The 24250-nt window shown below is 41.6% G+C and overlaps 1 protein-coding gene across 3 annotated transcripts in view; it reads right to left on the bottom strand.

Annotated features, from left to right (window-relative positions):
• UNC13B (unc-13 homolog B) overlaps window positions 1–24250 on the bottom strand; it is a 208215-nt gene that overhangs the window by 129263 nt on the left and 54702 nt on the right. For 2 of the 3 annotated variants that reach the window (XM_027906498.1, XM_027906507.1), the window contains exons 8-9: window positions 15425–15647; window positions 137–463 (exon numbers count right to left, since the gene is read on the bottom strand). In XM_027906498.1, the coding sequence (XP_027762299.1) occupies window positions 137–463; window positions 15425–15647 (550 nt within the window). Of the gene's footprint in view, window positions 1–136; window positions 464–15424; window positions 15648–21954; window positions 21991–24250 lie in introns of all 3 variants that reach the window. The other variant, XM_027906490.1, reaches the window with a different exon arrangement.

Genomic DNA, 24250 nt, shown 5'->3' with positions numbered 1-24250 from the left:
AATAGATGTTTCACAGGTCAGCAACATCAACTTAGTTATCAGAGAGAAACAAGGTACACAATTTGCCCCAGGAAATAGCAAATAGAGGAATTCTCTTTGAACTAGTTGAAAATAAGCTGGTAGTAGTTTCACCTACCTCATTTGGGCTTCTGCATCAATATCCTTGGGCTTCTCAGGTTCCAGAGGTAACTTAGCTGCAGGATGGTCTTCCTGTTTTTCCTCTGCCTTGCAGAGCTTCTCCTCCTCTCCTTTGCCATGAGGCTTCTCTTGATCTCTGAGCCAAGCCTGACCATCCTTCTGGTAGCTGCCCGAACTGTGGCAGGAATGATTCGACTGCCTTTCCTGGTGATCATCTTCTTGCTCGGAGCCATGTGCACTCTCATGGGAATGTTCCAGCTCACCAAGGTGAGAGCTTTCCTGGCTGACATTGCAAGAGGAGCCATATCTACTACTGCCAACAGGACTATGAGAGAATAAGAAAGTCCATCAGAAAAAAATAGTGGATTGGAAAACCACAAAACAATGTGAACATCCAACAAACTGAGCAGGACACTAAATATTACTGAAAAGACGTGTTATGGAGTCAAATATATTTAACTATTATGCTCTTATGATTATTAGCTAGACTTTTGAACCTCAAAACTCTGGTAGGCAGTAGAAATACTTCATACACAGCCTGCCAGCATGTAGACCATATATACTTTATAAATATATATGTATATATATACTCTTATATATACTTATATATGGTCTATACATATATATACCTCGGTCTTTCCTGCACCCAAATACTACTTCACCTTACATCAGCAAGGAACTGCCAGTGAAGATATTCTAATAACCAGACAGGATTAATGGAAACTTCGCAATTCAGAGTGAAAGTGTTTCTGTCTTCTGTGGGTTTGCTGCAGCTAGGGTCTTTATCATGACCGTTTAAGCTGATTATTGTTAAAAAATACAGTAAGAGTTAACTTTATTTTTATATACTATAAGTTCACAATAAAATACATTGCAGTCAAGATTAAGATTGTCAAGACTCTCAAAAGCTTTCACAAAAGTGGAGCAATTTTTCAAATGAAAGCTATATGTCTCACTCTAGTAGAGCTTTCTCAGTCATTTGTTTTATATAAAGAAACCAGTGCCACAGGGGTGTGATCTCTGTAACTGAAGACACCACTTTCAGGACTGAATTCCTAGAATCCTCAAACAAAATGCAGCAGATGGAAATTTCTCATGCAGTCAGGAAAACTACTGGCCAAGAATTAAGCAGCACTCATGTTTCTCTCTTGTAGTCTTAGGAGAATTTGAAGCCAGATAGGATATTTATGAGTGCAGAATTGCAACCGCATGATCAGAGGAACAAGTGTCCTTTATATTACACAGAAATATTTAAGTTTAGTGAGTCTCCATGTTGTTTTTTGAAGGTGTTACTTAGCACATGCAGAGGACTTAATACAGCCTCATGAAATACCGATACCTTCCTCAAGTGGTTTTCGCAACTGCATGAAATAACCTTCTCACAGATTTTAGGAAAAGCAAGCATTAGAATACCTTCACTGATACCTCTGATAATGTTTTAATATATTCAGTGATATGAAATGAACCTAAGTAGTTGTATAATGCATCATCAGTAAGTTAAATTTCTCTCTAAAAGTCTTTAATCTTGCATTTTGAAAACAAAATGCTCCTTCTTACCAACACATTCTACCCACTGTTAACTTTTTTCTTGGCAAATACAATACTATTATCACTAAACAAGGAAGCAAAGTGAATCATATGCAGCAGAATTAAAACACAAATACTTCTGAGAGGCTACTGAAATTAGTGCTAAAAGCATTTCATTCAGTGGCACACACTATAAGAACACGGGAAATTCAATTACACTTACAGAAGAAGAGTGGGAAAAAGTGAGAAAATGGTCTAAAGGCTTGCACATAACTAGTAACTGCAGTTTACCATATCTTCTGTGACAAACATTGGCAACAGATAGGGAATGGGACTGAGCTACAAACATCAGACACCAAGGCCATTATCTACTGCTGCAGTATTGCATTATAAATGGTCAAAACCCATTTATTATGCCTCATTTATAACTAGCCTTTTCTCATTCTGTTGTTCCACGCTCTGCAGATCTGCAGCCAGTGTGTTAGGATGAAGCACTGCTTCACCAGGAGCAGATTCCAGCTCAGTTTCTCCCAGCTCAGGCTTCCCTGTCACATGCTCTTCTGCCTGATCTTCTGTCCGCAGTTCACCTGAAACCACTTTCTGCTGATCTTCTGACTCTTTATCAAACTTCTCTCCCAGCTCTTTATTGGATGTATCATCAACAGTGCTTGCACCAGATGGCTCTTCAGAAAGTTCATTGTCTACAGTGTCAGGCTGCTTTGAAGACAACTTTACTTCTATATTTGCATCAGTCAGTTGATCTGAAACTGCAGATTTTGAGTTTTCCTCTGAACTGACTGTTCCTAACACCTTGTCATCTGGTTTTGACAAAGCCTGTGGTGGCACATTTGGTTCCTTTTTGGCAGAGGTCTCCCTGATGTCTTTTTGCCAGGGAAAGGAGAAATCTAGCTTTTTCCCAAATACTGCTCCTTGGGCACTCTCTGGCTTACTCACCTTCTCTTCATTACCTCCTTCAAACAGAGACGAAGAAAGTTTCTTAAAACTGGACATGAGGCCCTGATCTGTCCCTGCTTTATTAACAGAAGGTGCCTGCTGAGAGAAGAATGACCCAAATGGCTTTCCACTATCAGAAGATGACATAAAGCTGAATTTTGGCAAACTGGGTATGCTTGGTATCTCAAAGACATTTTTACTACTGTTTGTATCTTCTGGAGGGACATTATTAGTTTTACCCTGTTTCTTCAAGTCAGATTTGGAAGCAATCCCTTCTGCAGGCACTTCATCAATTGCTACATGTTTCTCCTCTTTGGCAGTTTGCTGTTCTACCTCACTTGTCTTATCTTCATTTGGCTGAAGCAGATGAACACTGGGCTCATCAGCTGGAGCTGTGGGTTCTCTATCATTGCTACTGACCAAGTCCTGCTGATCAACACCAGCATTGGCCTGATCCCCTGTAACAGCAGCCTCTGATTCAAGTGTAGCACTCTTGTCTAACTGGGAAAGGTTTGTGTCTGCCCCACTAGTTGGGGCTTCCATTTCCAGTGGGGGCTCATTAGTAGAGCCAGAGGGAAGCACACTAATGGCTGCCTCATCTGCAGGAGCAGCTTGTTCCTCTGCTACATGTGAAGACCCTACATCTAGTTGGGAAGTATGTGCATCAGTCTGGTCAGTGGCCTCAGCCTGCACTGTATCAGCTGCATCCCTGAGATCAGACTGGTATGGCTGAGTATCTACCACCTCAGAGGGTTGTACTTCGTTATCGAGCTGCAGAACCTCAGGGGCTTGTTCCTCACTAGACACTCCCATTTCTGGCATGATACTCAAAGCTTCCTCTTTACAGGTTTCTGAGTTCTGTTTTTCCTCAGTTGCTGTTTTCATAGGAGATTCTTTTGTGGAATTCTCTTCTACTGAAACAGGTAACACGCCTTTCTTCACGGAGCTTGAGACATCTCTTTCAGACTCTGTGGCTGCAGCTGTATTTTCTGTCTCCTTAGACTCTTTTGCTGGAACAGACCCAGTGACATCTTTCACACTACTGCTTTGAGGTTTAGGGGTGGATTTTGGAGGCATCTCTTTTGGAGGTTCTTTTGGAGGTTCTTTTGGACCTTTGAAGATGCCAAAGAGATCATTTGTGAAAGCTGGTGCTGGGGCACTTGGGAGGGAGGAGAAACCAAAGAAAGAGGAGCTTCTCTTCTGTGCAGGAGGAGGTGCAGTAGCTTGAGGTTGTGAAAAGAAACCAGAAAATGTTTTAGGCGGTTTCATTTTTGTCATGAAACTTGAAAACATTTCAACTGAAGAATCCAGAACCGATTTATCACTCTCAGGTTCCTTAGGTTTGTTTTGAAAATTAGATGCCTCTGGCATTTTAGGAGGAGTGTGTGGCTCTTGTGCCTGTTTTAACCTGTCACCAAGAGTTTGTTCAGGTACTTTATGTTCTGGCTCTTGTGCCTGTTTTAACCTGTCACCAAGAGTTTGTTCAGGTACTTTATGTTCTGGCTCTTGTGCCTGTTTTAAATTGTCTCCAAGAGTTTGTTCAGTTACTTTATGTTCTGGCAACTCATGCTGTACACAGACTTCTTCAGAGACCACTTCATTTTTTATGTCACTTGTACTATTTAAGTCTTTTAGACCCTGTGAATCCATCTTATCACCTGAGGCCATGCTATTATCCATCTTTTCAGATGCTTGCTCTTTTGAAGAATAAGGCTCTTCTTTATCAATAGTAAATTCAAGAGCGTCCATTTTTTCTTTATTACCCAAAGCAAAAGCATCTTCTTCTGCCCCTAGGGAAATAGTCTGTTGGTCCTGAGAACCCTCCTGCACACTGGGAGTTTGAAGGCAAGGATCAGAAGCAGCCAAACTGGTTACTGCAGTGCCATCAGTCTGTGGGAGCTTTTCTAAGTCATTCCCTTCAGCTACTGCAGCAGTACTTTCTACATTTTCCACATTTTCCACTCCCAGCATTTCTGACTTATTTTCTGGGATGCTGAGGTCATTAGACATTTGTTTGCCAGTCACTGCTGCAATATCATCAACTTCCTTTTTGTCTGCATCTTGTTTCCTGGTAGAGCTGCTGCTTTTGACACCAGAGTCAGTGGAAACACTTTGCTTCACATGTGGCTTAGAGTCCACTGGTTTAGCTGGTTTTGTATTACTTTCCTGCCTCTGAGCAGTTGGTGGCTTAGAGTTCACTGGTTTAGCTGGTTTTGTGTTATTCTCCTGTCCTGGAGCAGTCTGTGGCTTTTCATCCAAAAACGAGGTCAAATTGAAGAAGCTAAAGCTAGTGCTTCTTTGAGGCGTGCTCTTCTCAGCAGGTGGACCACTGGAGAAGAAGGAGGGCAGATGAAACAGCCCCTCTGTTTCTTGTTGCTTCCCGCCAGCAGGAGCAGCAGCAGGTGCTGAAGGCTTTGGTTCATCTGATCCAGTGAAGAAGGAGAATATGCTCTTACTGGCTGGCTGTGATTTCGGAGCAGTGATGTCAGAAAAGCTGAATGGCAAACCGAAACCAGACTCTTTAGGTCTCTGGTCTGGCTTTGGTTTGGTCCGATTAGCTGTGTCTCCTACGCGATCTCCTGCTTGTTGCTTTGGTGTAGCTGTGGGTGTGCTGCTTTGCTGCACAGCTGACTGACTGATTTGGCTTATTCTGGGACCTATCCCCATTGGCTTCTGTGAAGCATTTCCAGAAGGCACTTTTTTATTCTCGGGAGGCTGCTCCACAGCTATTCCGCTTTGTTGTTCCATTTGCACCCCAGGGCTAGGGGAGACCTGCCTGTCCATGACTGCTGTTCTCACCTCTTCCTTAGGGGTGGAGGACAGACATGGCATACTGGCACTCTGAAGACCCCCAGACCTCTCAGTTTTTTGTCTCGGTTCAGCTACAGTTCTGCTATTGGCTTTTGGAAGAGTTGTAGTGCTTGAGGTTGGTTGCGAAGACACAGGCTCCACTTTGAAGAGATCTCCGATGGATCCAAACAATGATGAGATGCCAGAGGTTTCCTTCTGTTCTGGCTGTTTCACCTCTTCTGGTTTATCACTTTGACTTTTCTTCAAATCTGGTGATGGCTGCGGTGCTTTGCTCACTTGTGTTTTGAAGAAATCAAAAAACCCAGAAGCTTGGGGTTTGTTGGCTGTTGAGCTAGCTGGAGAATCTTCTCCAAGACTGAACAATTTCAGAGCACTTTTAAATAATGTCTCCTCAGGCTCAGTGGCTGGTTGGCTCTGATTTGGCTGTGACTGAGTAGGTTCACTAACGTTTGCGTGCCTTTCAAGATGCCTGGAAGCTGGCGTTGTTTTGACAGCTCTCTCTTCTCGTATGGGCCTGCTGTCCGGAGCAGTCTGGCTCAGGATAGAGGGAGATCTTGTTAATCCTGGTTTTTTAACACGGATGTTTTCAGTTTGATTTAATTCTGGCTTTTCCTTTCTAGCGGCCTCCAAATTAAGTTCTGATGAAGTATTCCTTCTCGGTTCTGATGTAACAGGAAACTTCTGCCCTGCCTGTGCCTCATCCAATTTTTTATTCGGTGTAAGTGCTAAAACATCAGTTTTATTTTCAGATGATATTGACTGTGTGTCTGTTCTCTTCAATGCAGAATCTTCTGATGTCTCAGAGCCAGGGCCTGAAGACTTTCCAATTAGTCCACCCAAAGCAGAAAATAAAGAGCTAACTTTGTTCACTGGTGTTTTCTTATCTTCCTCTGTCTTTTTTGTTTCTGTTGTTTTTTCAGTAGATGCTACACTTTCCTCAGATTTAGGAGTAGACTGAAACAGTTGGAAACCAAAGAATCCTGATGACCCACTCCCAGAAGTTGTCACAGGGACAGCCTTCTCAACTTCCTTGGTGTGGACTTCCTTACTCAGAGATTTACTGAAAGCTGCTCTGGAATGTGTTCTGAGATCAAGAGTTAATGGAGGCTCCTCTGAATGATATGGAGTTTCCTTCTCAGGCCTAAAATCTACTTTGAGTTTTTGAAGCTTATAACCTGAGAAGTCTAATGGCTGCTCTCTCTGATAATAAATAGACTCCTCAAACATTTGTGAAAAAGTTTCCAAATTCATGTTCATTAGCTGATCACTCCTCTGCAGAGCTACTGACAAATCCAGGGGTTTATTTGTTGTATAATCATCTAGAGACTCTTCTTCAGCAAACCAAAACAGCTCATCTTCACTGCCAAGAGGGACTTTAAAACCACAAACAGCAATTGTGTTGTCTTCTAGCACAGCTCTTGGAATGGAATCCATCTGAAAGTTATAATCCCAGCAGTCTGGGTAAGAATAAGTTTCAGGAGCACACACATAGACATATTGTCCAGTGGGATCAGTGAGCAGTGAATACACATACTGGCTATCACTGTACATGTAGTATCCACAATCACCATCTTCCGATGGCCACCATATGCCCTGCTCAAGCATCATTATCCACTCCTGATACTCCCGGCTATAGGAGGAGTACACGAAGCTCTCGTCCATACTTAAAGTCTCCTGGTCAATTAGTGTCCACATCGTTCCGTCACAGCCAGAGGAGTAGCTTAAATCCATGGGCAGCTCCTCAAATGAGTAACTGCCGTCTCTTTCGAAGGGTGGAAAGTTACTATAACCTTCATTCACAGAATTAGCAGCCCATGCATCATTTTCTTCTGAACAAACGTCTTGAAACATTAACTGGTCAAATGACTCATACGACATTGCACTTAAATCTAAACTCTGTCCACCAAAATTGGCATTAGTCTGCCAATCCATCACATTTGCATTCCCATCCTTTTTACACAGATTCACTACCATATCATTTTCAGGCCAGTCCAGGAACTGAGGGGGCAGAACAGGGTTCTGGTTTAACACGTAGTAAACTGGAACTGCTATTCCATGAGTGTCAGCCAGTTCTCCCATTTCATATTCCCATTCAAAGCCAGAATGGTTTCTTGTTTCCTGATAAGCTGAGTATTGCTCCATAGGGTTATAGCTTTTATTAGTCAAATTGAGAAATTCATTTGATCCTTTGTTTAAAGGAGTTGGAATAACTCTAGATTCTGCATCCTGATGAGGAATATGCCCACTATTTTTAGGCTTTCCAGATAAGTCCTGTACCTTGTCTTGCACATTTAGAGCTTCAGGTTGCGCAGGCTGCCTGCAGTGGGGAACATGTGGCTCAGCTGTTTTATTTACTTTTGCACTGGACAGGTGATCAGTAGTTTTGGGAGGTTCCGCTGTTTTCATGTTATCTTGTTTCTCCTTTGGTTTAGGCAGGAGATTTTTTAAGAAACTGGAAGCTTCCTGCCTTTCTCCAGTGCTGCTTTGAGTGTCAGAAGCCATTCCTGAGTTGCTGGGTTTTGTGTCCGAGCTAGAATCCTCACCTTTATCAAAGAGCTTCATGAAGCCCAGAGAGTTTGTTTTCACCTTTTCTTGCTTAGATTCAGACAAGTTTTCACTTGAAGCTAACCTAAATAAGCCAGAAAATAATCCAGGAGAAGTGCTTTTCTGGCCATCACCCTCACTTTTAGCAGTTAGGTCTTGGTTATGCGCTGTGTTTTCACTGGAAGAAATGCGAAGAAACCCAGAAAGAAAACCTGGTGTGTGCTTCTTCTCCGTGTCATCTGCATTTGCAGCTTCTGGCCCTTTGGCTGAAGAGGTGGATTCAACTGAGCTATTGTTTAGTCCTTCCCTCACCAGTCCTCCTTTCACATTTCTAGGTTCTTCCTGACTACTCTTAGCTCTCTGCTGCTCTTCTGCAGCCTTAATGGTAGCAGAGGCACTCTCTTGATGCTTTTCTCTGTTTACTTGGCCATCAGATAGCTTTTCTTTATTCGTGGGTTTTCTCTGGAAAAGTTCCTCCTTTTGGTCTGATAAATTTGGAACTGAGCTAGATTTTAGTGAAATGGCATTTCCTGAATTCCTGGTTTTGTCTCCAGGTAAAGAATTGCTGCTAGAACTCTGGTCACTTCTTTGGTCCTTTGTAGGTGGAAGATTTTCAGCAGAAGAAAATTTAAATAACGAAGGAATAAAGCCTCCCTTCTCATTCTTCTGTTCCTGCTTTGCTGAAAAACCCAGACCACTAAAGAAAGGAAGCTTCCCAGTTAAAGGAAATGAATGTTCTTCCTTTGATGAGCTATTTTGTCTTATATCCTCCTCGGACTTATGACCTTTAAAATGCTCAGGTGTACTTTCTTTCTGCCCTTGTTCAGCAGAAGGAAGCAACAACTGACTGAAAGACTTCTTGAGTGGACTGAAAAAGCTTTCAGATGCTGTACCCTGACCTTGAGGTTGTGAATTAGGCTCCACATTACCTCTGTTTTGCTTGTTTCCTAGTCCATGACCTGCAGTATGCTGATCCCCTGAGTGATTTGCAGGAGGCTGCTCCCTGGCAGTCGGTGCACCCTCTTTCACAGTGGCAGCTGGTTGGTTTGTAACAGGATGCAAATCTGGTTGCTTCTGTGGCACATCCTGCTGCTTGGGAGCCAAGAGACCATCAAAATTGGCTTTCAGGCTGAAGGAACTGACTGAGTTTGTCAACCTGCCAAAGATTGAAGACACAGAAGTGCTACTTGCGTTTACCTCTGCCTCACTTCCAGTCTCACTTTTCTGTACCTCCGGAACAATGCTGCTGGTCCTGGCTGGTGTCTGTGCAGATGGTGTTTCACTCCTGTTTGCCTCATCAACTTTTACAGCCTGGCTGTCCTCCTTGCTGTGCTCCACCTTTATGACTTCTTGCTTTGGCACTTCCTTCTCAGAGAAGATCTTTAAAGGATTAAACATGCCTAGAACGGAATTCACAACTGAATGTTGGTTCTGCTGGCCGTCAGCAGCAGTTCCTGGTGATTGTTGGGGATGATGTGGTGCAGAAGCCTTACTGTCCACCTCAGTGGTTTCTGGCTTGTTGGAGTTTGTGTTCTGGGCCCTTTTTTCCCCACTCACAGGGGATGGTAGCAAAGACTGAATGGAGAACTTGGTGTCAGCTTTATTATCTGCTGTCCCTCCAGAAGATGAACTCTCGCTTTTAGACTTACTAGAAAATACATTCAAGATTCCACCTTCTGATGAGTTTTTGTTTTCTGTATTCTCTGGAGTGGAAGAAACAAGCTTTTCAACAGATGCTGTGAGCTGCTTTGTGCTTGACCCTACCTTTTCTGTGAAAGAGCTGAACAGGGAATTTACTGTATTTTTCACACCTGACAAGTCTGGAAGAGATTCAGATTTGTCTTTGGTACTCTCATCTGCAGCAGATTGTTTGGTCTCTTTAGACTTTTTAGCTTCTACTGAACTATCAGCATTACTCTGCTTCAGTGGCATGCTCTCAACATTTTTTCTGGTTTCTGGCAATGTACCAAATTTGCTGATTTCTTCCTCCTTTTCAGCCAAGTATTCTGAGACTGATTCTACCAGACACTGAAGTTCATCCATTGTGTCTATGTACTCCTCGTTAGGTTCTTCAACAGGAGATAGGGTCAAGTCTTGCATGGTATGAACACGCTTGCTTTCTTTAGTTTTATGTTTTTTATCAGAGCTAGCCTTTATATGGGAGCCCATATTTGTAGGGCCATTAACAGTTAAGTTTCTCAAATGGCTGATGTCAGAATCATGCCATGTTTTTGAAAGTGTAGCCAGTTCCTCCATTTCATCATCTGAAACAGGTGAGTACTGGAACTCATCAGAAGCACTGCTGTCAAATTCCTCAAGGACATCCACAGGCACAAAAGTGTTCTCTGGCATCCCAATGTGTTTCATGTCTTCAGTGTTACTGAGATGAAGTGAATCATCACGATTCCTACCCTGCTTGCTGGGCAACTTGCCACTTTTAACCATTAACCCATTTTTGTATGGACGCAGGATTGGATAAGCAGGCAACCGTTCCTTACTTTCTGAGCTACTGCTATATTTTCCAGTTCTATCATATACTGGGAAATCATCAACTAGTTCAGAACTAGTTGCCACACCATTGAAATAAACTGCTTTCTCCCCAGGAAAATGCAGACCTCCATTACTTTGCAGGCTTATTTGTTCTCTCCCTCCAAAATTGTATCGCAGCTTCTTTTTCCTTCTTCTATCTATTGTATCATATTCCTCAGGATATCTGGGGACATATACAGATGCTGACTCCACACACACACTTTGGCAGAACCTTGATCTTTCACAGTGACTGAAATTTTCTCGTTTTGAGAGAGTCTGCATCTTTTTAATGTTTTTCTCATGACTTCTATTTTTATGATTTTCTTCTAAGAATTCCTCTATTAGCAATTTTCCTAGCTCTTCATAGTTACTCTCCTGTTCTTCTTCTCCATCTTCAGAGTTAAATGGAATGATCCTGACTCTTTCATTTCTAGCTAGAGATCCTTGTCTAAGATGAGAAATAAAGGAGGTGGAAGGGAAAGAAAGAGAGGCAGCAAAAAAAACAGGAAGGGAAAAATAACAGTTTTAGAAAAAGCTCTAGAAAAGACAGAAAAAAAACAGTAATGGTAAAACAGGCATTAAATAAAGGAAAATTAAAATCAGAAACATTCAGAAATAACAAAGTTGAAAACCTGCCAATCTACCACCATTACATTTCAATCAAATATCCAAAAAAAGCAGCATGGGTTGTGAGATTCCACCGTTATGGCTGCACAAAAATTAGAAGTGCCTGTTTGAAGGAGAACAGCTTTTTGCAATCAAGTGAGGGCACAGAGCCTTGGCTGTACCAGTACTCTGCTGTTACTTTTTTAGGTATGCTGAAAAGAAGTCACTTATTGCAGTAACAGGACTACTTTGAGATACAGTGCCCACGCGCACCATTCCACTATGCTGTGCCTGCATTTCGGTCACTTCATGCTGCAGACTTTTGTTTTAGCAGTATTCATAAAGCACACAGGGAATTTGTGTCCCCCCAGGGGTGGCTACAAAGCAGAGACTTCATGTAAAAACTCAGGGGTCACTGGACTCCAGGCAAGCATGCAAACCGCGTACACCAGCAGCGTGAGGAGTTCCAGCTACTCCACCACCTCTCTTCACTGGGAAAGCTCTCACTACAGCTACTGGCCTGGAGGGGCTCCTATTAACAAAAAATTAGGATTCTCAGGGGTGTCACTGGATCAGAAGGCAAAACAAAACATTGGCAGTGGATACTAGCCCATTGCAAACCTCAGATGCTTTTCACGATCTATACTTCCCCTTTATAATGCATCTAAACAGATCCAGCAGCCTGTACTCGTCCATTGTGGGAGAACGGATTGAAGTGGTGAAACAATTCCAAGCTTCTCAGAAACCCAAGTAAATGACCCTTGGGATTTTGGGATTAATTCCAAGCCCTTGGTCAGAAGGGTTATCTTAATTGTTCAACAGCCCCAAGGCTAGTAGCAAGAAAGCTTCCTCTTTATCTGAATCTCACAAGAACAGCTCCTGACAATCTACATAAAAATAAAGAGGTAGAAAGCAGATGTAAAAATATCAAAATAGTCATCTGAAGGATGCACTGTAGCTTTGTTTCACATTGTCCATTGTTGAGAACCAGGGAGCATGAGGGCACATATGCCCTTATCCCATTAGAGCAGGGCAAGAGAAAGGAAAGGACAGAAGGCACAGAGGCATTTCATGGATACTGCTAATACAAGAGTCTTCACCATGAGAGTTTCATGGGGCAGCCCAATACAGAACACCATTGGGATAGCCCTGAAAAAGAAATAGGTCATTGCATTTTCACTGCTGCTGGTTTAGTACTGCATTTCCACCAGTATTACCCAACTTACTCTGATTGGAATGATGCTCATTACTTTAAATTACTCCTGTTATAAACATTTCGTACACCTACTACACTTCTTGCTCACAATTTAAAGACAGTAATTGAAATAATTTTCTTTTAAAAGTTAATGAAATTTAAAAGACTCCCAGGGCCACCATAATTACTGGATCAAGACCTTCCAAATCTCAGCTGAAAGCAATGGGAGCTGCATGAATGCCTGAAGAGCCATTATCTGTAAATGCTGAACCAACAATAGGCTAATTTAGGCATAAAGGAAATTACTTTTCTTTGCAATTGAACTCCTTCTCCCATGTGTGTTTCCCCTGTACTTCTACAAAGCATCCCTTTCACAAGAAATAAAGCAATGATGAGAAGTCCAACACATGAGAGGACAAAGACATGACACCGTCAGCCCAGCACTTAATTACCACAGATCTGAAAGAGAGAGGAGGCAAACAGCAAACATCAGCTGAAATGTATCACAAGACCATTTCATAGCAGCAGCAGCAGCAGCAGCAGGGTGGAGACAGGCACACAGGTGCAGAGAGGTCAACCCACCTATCCGACAGATCTAGAGAGCGCCTGCTCTCTAGCGAGCACTGGCAGCTTGTCATCTGACTACACTCAGATGTGGACTCTGGGTCAGTGCAGCCACTCACAGTGGAATCTATGCTATCAAATCGCCTTGGCAGTGAAGAGAGCAAGAGCAGGGAGACATGGAGGACAAATGGTTACACAAAATGAACACTGCAAAGAAAAGTTAGTGCTTAAAAACAAATAAATAAATAAAATCTGAGGGGAAGATATTCTGAAGCCAAACTGGCTGTTGGCAGAAAAACATTCTCCAAGGACAAATAAGAATATTGCTTATTATCCCTAGGAAAGGTTGGAAGAAAATACATGTACTTCTATCAAAGGAGAATGATCACATGTAGCAGCTAATAAAAAGAATCAGAACTTTTCCACCCAAACTCAAATGTTGTAAGAAAAAAAACATAGGCGTTAGGACAGTTTCAAGTGAGGTATTTTGGCACTGGCAACGTTCTGCCCAGTTCAAGTCAGGTTCTAGCAGAACCTTGTCTGGTTCCTCTGGGTCTGCCCAGGACAGCCTCCTACAAGCTGTCATTTCCTCGGCAACCAGCAGTTGTCATGAACTGCAACCTGCAGTGTGTCAGGAACACTGATTTCATCAGGTGACTGCCTGGTCCACAGCACTAAGAGCTGCTAGGACCAAAATTCAAACACAATTTGGTTTAGCAATACTCAGCTACAACTCTGTTTTGAAAATATTTAAGATCTACCCATGTGCTTCTTTTCAGTCAGCTCATTAGAAATACCTTTCTGGTAAGTATGAGAATCCCACACAGCTTCTTTGGAAAGCTTATTTGCATTTTTTAAGTTTTAAGATTAAATATGTAGCAAAAAATCTCATTGAGCATGTGGAAAATACACGTGGGAACAGGAAGGCTCAGAGGAAACCATCGACATCTAGCCTTCCTGGACAGAAAGTAATTTTAGACCTTAGCAGACCACAAAGCTCATTAAATTTTATCAGTCAAGGTTGTTTCACACCAATACTTCAGGAAATCAGAAAAAAAATCGTAAAACCACAAATCCATATTATAGCTTGGTATTCCATAACAATTCAAACCAAAAGTGCTTCTTTGGAAGGTCTTACAAACAAATTCATCCTTTAGATACAGTTAAAAGTTCACAAACACCCTGGCTCCAAGAAAGGCGAGCCACGACAGACTACTTGTGTTGTCAACACCATCCCAAGAAGTCACACAACTGCAAAAATACACAGCCACCATTGGCTTCCCCTGGCTGGGAGCCCAATCCCACTGTTCAGTTTGGCTCTCCCATAAAGAGAATGCCTCAGCTCATCTACGCAGACTCTCAGTAAGATCTTCAGCAATTTTACCACTGCAAACCAGCAGCACAGAATCACATGGGAGGGGGAATAACTTGCTTATAAAAGATATTTAATGGACTAGGAAAAGAGCACTAGGAATGTCATGTCACACTGCAGTGAACGCATTTTGTTGGCACGTTTGCCTTGGTTCTTGAAATCTCAGTAAAAGTAACACCATTAAATGTTACCACTAAAACTCATCCTTTACCATTAATGGCCATAAGTCAAGAAGAGCAAAATTTAGCCTCAGTCATACACCCATGAGGACAACTGAATTCAGGTTCAGGCTTCAGAAAACAAGAACATTCTTACCAAGGGAGATAAAGTAGAACGAATCAGTTATAATGCATATAAAACTCTGCACATCTGTGATAGTCTTTAAGCAATTGCCTCTTCCCTCCACGTCTAAGGTAGAAGCAGCAGCATAGCCTGTTCTACACACCCACTCTTACCAAGCTGACCAGCACTGTCCAAATTCTTCTGCTTTCTCCTTACACAGCCAGCTCTATTATCAACTTATTAACAGTTAATGCTGTAATGCTCAATACTTAAGTTAAAACCAGTTGTGAAACCACTGATTTATGGTCAAAAAGATAATTTAGATCAAGGTAACCATTTTTCATACAGCTCAATGTAAACCAAAAGAGAAAGCACAGAATTCAACAGCATTATCTGATGACCAAAAAAAAACCCCCAACCAAAAAATCCCAACTAATTGGTTACAGACTTTCTTCTTGAATACATTGTTTTGACAGAGTCGACAGAACCAGAGCTAATCCAGGACAGAAAATAAATCTGCCTGGGGAAAGAAGCACCCATTAGGATAACTCTGCTAGGCTGTGTTTCACTGGCTTGGGAGGCACGCCCATGCAATGGTACCAGAATAATTAACTACTCAGTGCTCTGGCCTTCAAAAGGTAAGGGGAAGGTACAGCCAAAAGTAAATGACCTCAAAGTTGAGAATATCTTCTAAAAGTAACTCCCTGAACTCCCAGATCTAGAGTAATACAGAGCCTCATGTGTTTTTCCCTGTTCACAGCACAGCCCCAATGCTAACAAAACACCCTCCTACCAGAAGATTTTTAAAGCCCTTGATCCGCCCTCCCCTGCCAGCACGGCAGCTTCATGGCCCTGCTACAAAACAAGGGGAAAAGAAGAACTACCCAGCAGACAGTACCCACCTGATGGCCACCTGCTCCCGGTAATCCAGATCGTAGTTTTGCAGGGAGTCAGCACAGGAATCCCGCAGGACCCCTTGCTGCTGGAGGCGCGAGGGTACCGTGAACTGGTGCACGGAGGCGTTGGGCTGGGCCGTGGTGTGGTACGGAGGGGGGATGCTGTTGCTGGTCTCACTGCGGTAGTCGCTGTCCCGGTCATCCACAGCACTGTCAGCGTCTTCAAAGGCTAAGAAACAAAACCAGTTAAGGCCACAGCTCTCTCAAGTCACCCTGCCTGGGACACAGAAGCCCATTTAGTTTTGAAATAATGGCAAAAACCCCTGTTTCTGCTGCAGTTGTGTCTCCGTCTGGTAGCTGGCTATAACCTCCAGTTCTATCAAGTATGCACCAAGGAATTGCAGTGATCAGGTCCATACCCTCTTTTACTTCTTTCCATCATAGGAGTTTATTTCTCTTTAGTCATTACTAATAAGCAGATTAAGACATTTTTAATCAAAACCCCCCCAGCATCTAAAATTTCAGGTACTTTGCTGCCGCCAAAATGAACCTTTAGATATTGGGACAAACAAAAAAACAAACAAAACAAAACCAAACACACACACAAAACTCCCCACACACAAAAAAAACAAACAAAAAAAGAACACCAAAAACCCAAATCAAGAAACCAAACAAAAAACCAAACAGACCCACACACCCAACCAAAAAACCAAAAATAACAACAAAAACAAACAAACAAACAAAAAACACCAACCAAACAATTCCTTATGGAAAGGAGCTCCTTTCCTGGAAACTTTTCAACGTTTAATTAAAGCTGTAATACTGTCTCTTCTTCTCAGCATCCTTAACCAGAACTTTAGGGTTCTAGATGAGTTTTTCATGCCTTTTTTCCCCCTTTTTTTTTTTTTTTTGGTATAAGTATTAGTTTAATTTAAGAGAAACTAATGGAAACTACTCAGCAGGAAAACCAGAAGAACTGGGAGAGCAGTTCTGCTTACAAACAATTACACTACTTCTTATAGGGGAAAATTGCTACATTTAACACATACGAGTAAATTAGCCTAAGTATAGTACTTAACACTAATAATAACCTTCACAAAGGAAAAGGCTCCTTTCCAGTGAGTCCCTCTCCCTGCAGAAACACCTTAGCTTGTTAACCCTTCAGAAAAGGAGAATGCCAAGTTATAGTGAAGAAAGGTATCAAAAAACATGTAGCTGTGTATGGCTGTGCAGGATGCAAGGTTATCTTTGCAAGCTTAAAGTGAAATACACACACCGTAAGGCAGTGGAGTGCACCATTAACATGCTTGAAACAAAAGAAAATAAGGATCAGCCATTATTCATTCTCTCTGCCAACAAAAGCCTGCCTAAAAAGGACAATCAAATTAAAGCCCCATCCGGAAAGTTCTACACAGTCATTGACCATGAGGCTAAAGGTGCTCTTTACAGGCCAGATCCTTAATAAAACCTACATTTAAGTGCTGAAATTCCAAGCTGATGGAATGCAGCATCAGGGAACACCTTCTTCTTCCACTGATGCTTCCCACACCTCTATTTCAACTTCAGTTTTTTTAAAATTATGGTAAATTTTGTTTTCAGTGATCTTTTCAGTTCCTTCACAACAAAGTAATATTAGTGCCCTGAAGATGAACAGCAGAGTAGAAAAGAATCCTAGCAGAAAACAAGTCTGCAAAATACGAGCCACTTGAGAAAGCCCAGCTCTACCCTCCTAAGTAGAACCAATTCAATTTGATTGTCCACAGCGAAAATGAAGTTAAGCCTCCTGCTTTTTAGTAGTTTAAATGCTGCAGAGTTCTTGTCAATCTCTAGTCAATTGAATAGAAATGAACAGCAATCATATGCTGCTTTATTCAGCTTTATTAAAAGCAGTGTCCGTCAATTTTATTACAGTTCAGTGCTTAGGAGAAACATTCAAGATTTACTACACAAAAGTGATTTTATATGCTAAAGTGCCAAACCCCTCTGAGGAGCACCAAATTTCCAGCCTGTGGAGCAAGGGCTGATCTGTTTGTCAATCACAAGGCACACACTGTCCTCAGAAGAATAACAAGCTATTACTCAGCTGAGCAATGTCATTGCTGAACACTTGAGCCATTACCATCTAATGCACAATAATTACTTTTACTGGGAAAGAAACACACTGCTCCAAAGAGCCTTTCAATGCCTCACTTTACTGCTCAACTAATTTCTTCATCCCATCAGATGCAGCTGTCATTCAAGCTAAAGCCTAAGTAACTCTGCTAAGATGGAAAGTTCTTCAGCTGTGGCTGCTTAATCATCACAGCTCTTGTAGGGGCTGAAGGCAGCCTCACTGAGATACAGGTTTGGGAGCTGGGAAAAGTCACCAGATGAACAGCTTGAGGGATAAACAATTTAGCTGACCTCGAAAATATAGCAAAAAATACAAATCAAAACGCCAGTGAATCCAGTAACTCACTAGTATTGGGCTAAGCTTAGTATCAGGGTATGCAAAACCTTTTGCAGTTATGATTATCAGGTAAACAGGTCTGACCAGCTGACAGGCTCAGAGATTTCCAAAGGAATCAGACTGTTGCAGAAGTGCCATCTGGATTTGTTAACCAGCCATCCCATCTCACCTCTGCACTATCAAATGAAGATTTCCCACATGGACCACAGTATCTCTAAGCAACCTCCAAAAATAGCTGATTAGCTTAAACGTTAATCATACATTTAGAGCATACATGTTTATAAAAGCTGCTGCCAGAATTTCTCACAGTTCTTATTGGTGTTTAGCATGAGGAAGTCTCTTTGGGGTTATGACACTAAATGCCTCCCTGAGGCATGTTTAAAGGACGCAAGGCTCCATGAGACAGGAACATACTGTTTCTTGGATGCATGCACCATGAACCTAACAGAATCCATAGATGTTAACACTAGGCAGAAATTCTCAAGTGACTCATAAATAAGAGACAACTCAAAAAACTCTTGTTCATGCTGAACTGCAACTACCCTATGAGCAATCTCACTTTAATAAACAGAAGTGTTCTCAAATGAAGACATTGCTCAGCCTGATCAAAAGCATCAAAAACTGGCCCATATGTGGCATATAGCACACGTTACCTTTGCAAGGAAGTATTCTGTGAAATGCCAGCATATAGGGATAATCCTGTTCATTAACATACTTGATGTTTAAATTTCAATTAAGCAAGAGATTGACAAAAACTTTCAGAAGCAGCTTTGGTGATGCAGTGCCCCTTCAAAAGGAGGCATTACAGTCCATGTTTCAGCAAAATATCCCTCAGAACACACTTGTGACAAATTCAAGTACTATTTTCTTCGAAGAGATGATACAAGTCTTCCATAAGCAAGGATGTAGCTTAGCCTCAGTCTCTGAAGATCAGTTAAATTAATAACAAGATACATAACAATAAACAAAAAGAGTCAGTAATTGTTATCACATTTTGAGAAATTTCACATATACCAAAGAGCTCTCAAGGGACGAAAACTGTTTCTTTGTCACTGGACCCACTGCACAGAGAGCTGTGGGTGGGGCTGCAGGGGCAGGGCACAAGCATGCTGTTCATGTCTCATCATAGAATATTCATGCATATAGGCAGCATAAGAAGAAAACCCACTGGATAATCACATCACACAGTAGGATTTTACAGAGTGGGGAAAATCAAGGAAAGGAGAAATACCTTCTCTCTGCCTGTTATTCCTCCCCCCCAGCTCCTGCCCCTCAAAGTTATTACACTGCTGCAGGGTAGAACACACACAATTTTTAACATCTTGATCTCAAAACCACTTCGCACAGTCCTGCCATGTCATGTCAACCAGTCACCTTCAGCCTCTGGCGGCTTTCTTTAAATCAAGCTTCAGGACAGGAAGGAAAGCCAGTAGCAAAATTATTACAGGTGGCTGGATGAATGCACTTGAAGAAGTGCTTTTGTTGGTTTAAGGTCCCAATGCACACTGGGAACTCCTCTCAAAAGATTGTATTAATTGCCTCCTGCTTTTCTAGCACAATGTGTCGTCCATCAGACACTGGGAGCTGAGGTCCAGTCCCCCAAACTTAGTTATTGTCCATAAACTTGAGTAAAATCTTGGACAAAAGCAAAATCCTCACTAGTTCTCCAAAAAGCACTGAGCTGTTCACAGCTTTTGTCTATTTCAATAATGGTAGAAGAGAATAAAGTGTACTAACTGAAGGAACTACGTCCAGTTCAAGTCAGCAAAGATCTCTGCCAGCTCCACACCAGGGCCTTTGCAATTCCCCTTCCCCACCCTTCACGCACTTAAACTTCTTCTCAGGATAGCTCCCCACAGCTTCATTCCTTAAGTCTCAGACCACACTACTCCATCATCTATCACCCCATCAGTCACTCATGGCAACCATGGACACTTCCTAAAAACTTATGCCAACCAAAACACATACTAGCCTAAAGAGGACTATTGAAGTAAAAAGGAAGGAAAAAAAAAAGACACAAGGGCATTTTTTGCAGCCCTTCAATATCCCTCCGTGCTAAAAACACCTGGGTTGTGAGAAATACTTTAGTGCAATTTTGCAGGTCATTAGTTCATTGCATTGCCCCTCATCACTTAAAAATACATTAGAAATTTGCATAATTGTAAGATGGAAGTTCACAATATTCAGTCTTCAGTTTAAGAGCTTTCATAATCTTGTTTTTCCCACTTGAAAATACTCTGCTGCTGAAACACTCAACAGTCAAGAACCAAACTGACAAGCTGAAGTGCAAAGACTACCTTGAACATCTACCCTACTTCTTCAAGTCTTTCCCTTTCCTAAAATAAGACCAGGTTAGCAGCACCAGCTGTCCATTTCCTAAAGTGCCCTCAGCCTGACTAAGAAGGGTCTGGGCTACAGCACTCCTGTTGCAAGAAGCTCTTACTAGGAAAAATCTTCCAGCTACCACCATGCTGTTTCTGCTGCTTCCTTCTCAGTTGCTGTTGAAAGTTTTCAGTTAGAAGTGTATTTTTCATAGCATTGTCAAGATAATGGAGTTCACTTGGAAACATCATCAACACTGGCCCAGGCCTGCCTGTAAGCATGCTAACATGATTTCCAAGGGGACAGCACAGGAAGGATGAACGAGAGGGAGGAAGAGAACCTCATGAAAACAAGTACATTTTAAATCAAAAACACCACACACCAACACTCCAGATTAACAGGAGAAATATGCTCTGCACAACCTTCCTAAGCCTCTCACTGACCAACGCCTAAGCACCCCACTTCCCTCCCAAATACCCAAAATTAGGAAATTAAATAAAGCTATTTAGGACACTAATATTTGTTTTAGTAGTGTACAAAAGTTAATTAGTTACCTCTCAGTTATCCTACTACACCTCTGAGAATAACTCCAAACAGTTGAGACATTCAACACTGACAGCACGAGTATGTCAACACTGCTGATGCACAAGGACCTTACGGTTTGATCAAAGACCAGAGACCAAGGAGGACAAAAACACTGTCAGAGGAGAAATGGGGAAGTCAGTGGTGGAAGAATTCTAAAATGCAGAACAGGTCCATGTGAGAAACGTACTCTAACATTAGCTAGACACTAGACTCAGATGCAGTAAGAGCATCCTCTCCAGATCCCACTGTGTCAAAAATGGAAAAGCACCAGGCAGAATCCCCTCCCTGCTGGATGCAGTCACAATGATCCTTCTTTACGTGCTCCCCTTAGCTTCTTGGCTTTTATACAGGGAACAGACACCTTCATTTTAAGCCTGATGGATCAGTCTTTACAGGTGTTATGGGTTGCAGAAGCCACACACTGTATCTTGAGCAGAAGCCTTGCCTGTTGAGACCTGTAGGACTTTGAGAAAGTGAAGATGTTTCATGCACATTATCTGGAAAAATGAACAAAAATTTGGTGGCTGGTGCACAGGTTATCACACCTGTGGTCTTCACGTGTAGCATTAGCTCCAGAAATCACAGTCAGCTGCAGTATCTGAATTTTACCTGTCCCAGGCTGGCAAGCACTAGTTAAAGCAAAGCCCTGCCACTTTTGCCATGATACTGTCTCACTGAGCTTGAATATGGCACAGTACCTAAAACCCCACTGGGTGTGCACTTGCCAGTTCTGCTATCAGATTAGTAGTATTTGGAAGACATTTCCACGTATTTTCTCATCTTAGTAAAACAATCACTACAGATTCCCTTGTGTTTTTCCATTATTTTAAACACTGATTTGGGCTTACATAGGTATGAAGACCAACACAAAAGACACACATAAGCAGAAAACTAGAATCACCTTTACAGGAAAAGAGTAATAGTCGAGTTCTGTCATCATGTCCTCAAATTCCAGTAGAAGGCAAAAGCAACTCACTTAAAACATGAGCAAAAACAAAGCTAAAAAGTGAAAAAATGAACAGCCATCCATCCACACAAATATGAAGACTTGGTGAAAGTAAAAGAAAATACAATGGATCGAATTTTCTATATGCATGAATATTTCCACTTTTCCTCATTCTGGAGCATGCTGCATCACTATACGATCAGAAAGCTTGCAAGAAATCAAACCGTTACGTACTCAGCTGCTCTCCCCATCCGAAATAACTCCAGCTGCCTGCATGTAACACAAACAGCAGAAAAGAATAGGAATGGAAAAAGAAAGCTTAGAAAAACAAACCACAAGCATACTTTTTATGTATTTAAAATGCCTTATAGATCATGAGCTTGAACATGTAAGAGATTTTTTTTTCTTTATAAATACAACATTAAATTTATGTTGGGGCTTGCTCCTCATATCCATTTTGTTTATAAGACATTCTGAAGACTAAGATTGTTATGAACTCTAGGAATTGCTACGCAATCATGCCTTTATCAACACAAGTGGACAAAATACTTATCAATCAACACATTACCTAACAAGAGCAGTTAAACAGTTATTTTCCAGTGCACTCATTATCAGGATTACAGACAGAAGGTCCCAGAAACCAGAGTCCAGTTTAGAGGAGTGTCTGATTCCAGGCTAAACTCTGCAAGTCAAGTGGCAAAAGTTGCTTCTTGTTTCCATTTCTGCTCGCCTTCAAGAACAAAGTTAACTCAGTGGTGAAGCTCCACACCAGTAGTAACAGCATGAAAAACTGTGTGCATGTAAACTAGTGTTAAGGGAACAATACTTTCTTAGGCAGATAAACACATAGATAAAAAATTTAAGAGCTCTCACAACATTCTAGGGATGTAAATGGCCACAAGTTAATTCTGCAACAGTAAGCAAATCTCTCCCTGTTAAAATTGAAGGTGACAACAAATTCATGCTAAAGCTGAACTGTAAATTGGTAAGGTAACCAAGTTATTACTGCTTAATATCCATGTTGTGACTCCAAGGTTATACTCAGTACAATGGAGGCAACAAACTAGTACATACAACACTCAAAGCACTTCAGAAGCATGCACACAACTCCAAAAAACACTTCAGATCCAGCATTTCTAGAAGACTGTGTAAAATACACTTTAAAAAGTTACATTTACAGTAGTGTTGATGGGCCAAGTGCAGCAGACAATAAACAAATTCTTCACCTGCAGGAAGAGAACAAGCAAGAGCTTTCTCTCCTGGCTACCAGCCTCACCTCTACCTACCAGCCAGGCACACGTTACCAAGAAGGTAACAGCTCAGAGCATTAAACATATCCTTCACAGTGCACTCATTAACAAGAGTAACAAAGTCAGAATGGGCGAGTTCTTGCTTTTAGCTAAAATTGCAAAAAACAGTTCTGGAAAGAAAAGTATCTTTACCCCCAAAAATCCCCACCAAACTAGTGCTTAAGTAAACAATAACTAGTCCTGACAAGTAACTTGGTCTCCCAAGCGTTTAGTCTCTATGCACATGTACTACAGAGGGGTTTTGTTGTTACTTCAAGTCTACAGGGAAAGAAAAGGTGGGCAGGAAAAAGAAAAATAGGTACAGATGTGAAATACCCCAAGAAAAGAAAAAGGCAAATCAGGGTTTTACCCTCTGTCCCTGAGAAAGAATGGTTCATCAGAGCTACAACTAGACAGACTGCTCCTTTCTCAGGAATAAAAGGTTTACAAAGCAAGCAGTTCCTTAGATACATATCAGTACTTCAAGGTCCCTGGACTAGGCTCTGACACACGTGTAGTGCTTTGCACAGGCACAAGCATTGCTCAGCTTGAAGTGACACTTTTATTACCTGCTAGAGCTTCAAAAGCAGGTCACTGCCTTCTGGCTCCTACAAGAGGAGTTAGAGAAAAAAAAAAAAACAAACAACACAAGTATGTTTGGTTTGGTCAATAAAGGAAGCAGACCTGATCAAGCAGAACAAATTCAATGATATTTTTTATCATATTGTTTTAGAAAGGACCACATATTAAACTGGTAAAATGTTCAATAAATGCGGTTTCCATGGAGTATAAAAGGGTTATTCCCCTGCTGTCTACAGAAGTTTTTGTTCACAGAACTTAACAAGTGAGAAAAAGCAAAGTCCATCGAGTTGAGCACCAGCAGCCTACAGCCTGTGACAAGACAAATGCCACATCTCTGTTCCACAGCAGCAAGTGAGACAAGTCACCACTTGGACAATGCTGGCAAGAAGAAGATGTATCCAAATGCATCAGAAACCTGCCAGGATCCACCTGACAGTTACACACAGGGCTATCATCTCAAACTTGTTTTTCACTGCAACCAAAATCCACCAATTGCCTCCACCGATTGCCTAAATACCAGCTTTGACAGAGGTTTGAGTCTATTTCAGGGGGAAAGGAGCAGAGAAGGAGGAACACACAACCAAGCTGGCAAAAAAAAAAAAAAAAAAAAAAAAAAAAAAAAAAAAAAAAAAAAAAAAAAAAAAAAAAAAGAAAAAAAA

This window comes from Empidonax traillii, unplaced genomic scaffold (assembly GCF_003031625.1).
Source record: "Empidonax traillii isolate 1590-97213 ecotype Southwest subspecies unplaced genomic scaffold, ASM303162v1 scaffold26:size2357266, whole genome shotgun sequence".
Lineage (NCBI taxonomy): Eukaryota > Metazoa > Chordata > Aves > Passeriformes > Tyrannidae > Empidonax > Empidonax traillii.
The sequence above is the reverse complement of the archived record's forward strand: the minus strand, read 5'-3'. Positions and strand labels throughout refer to the sequence as shown.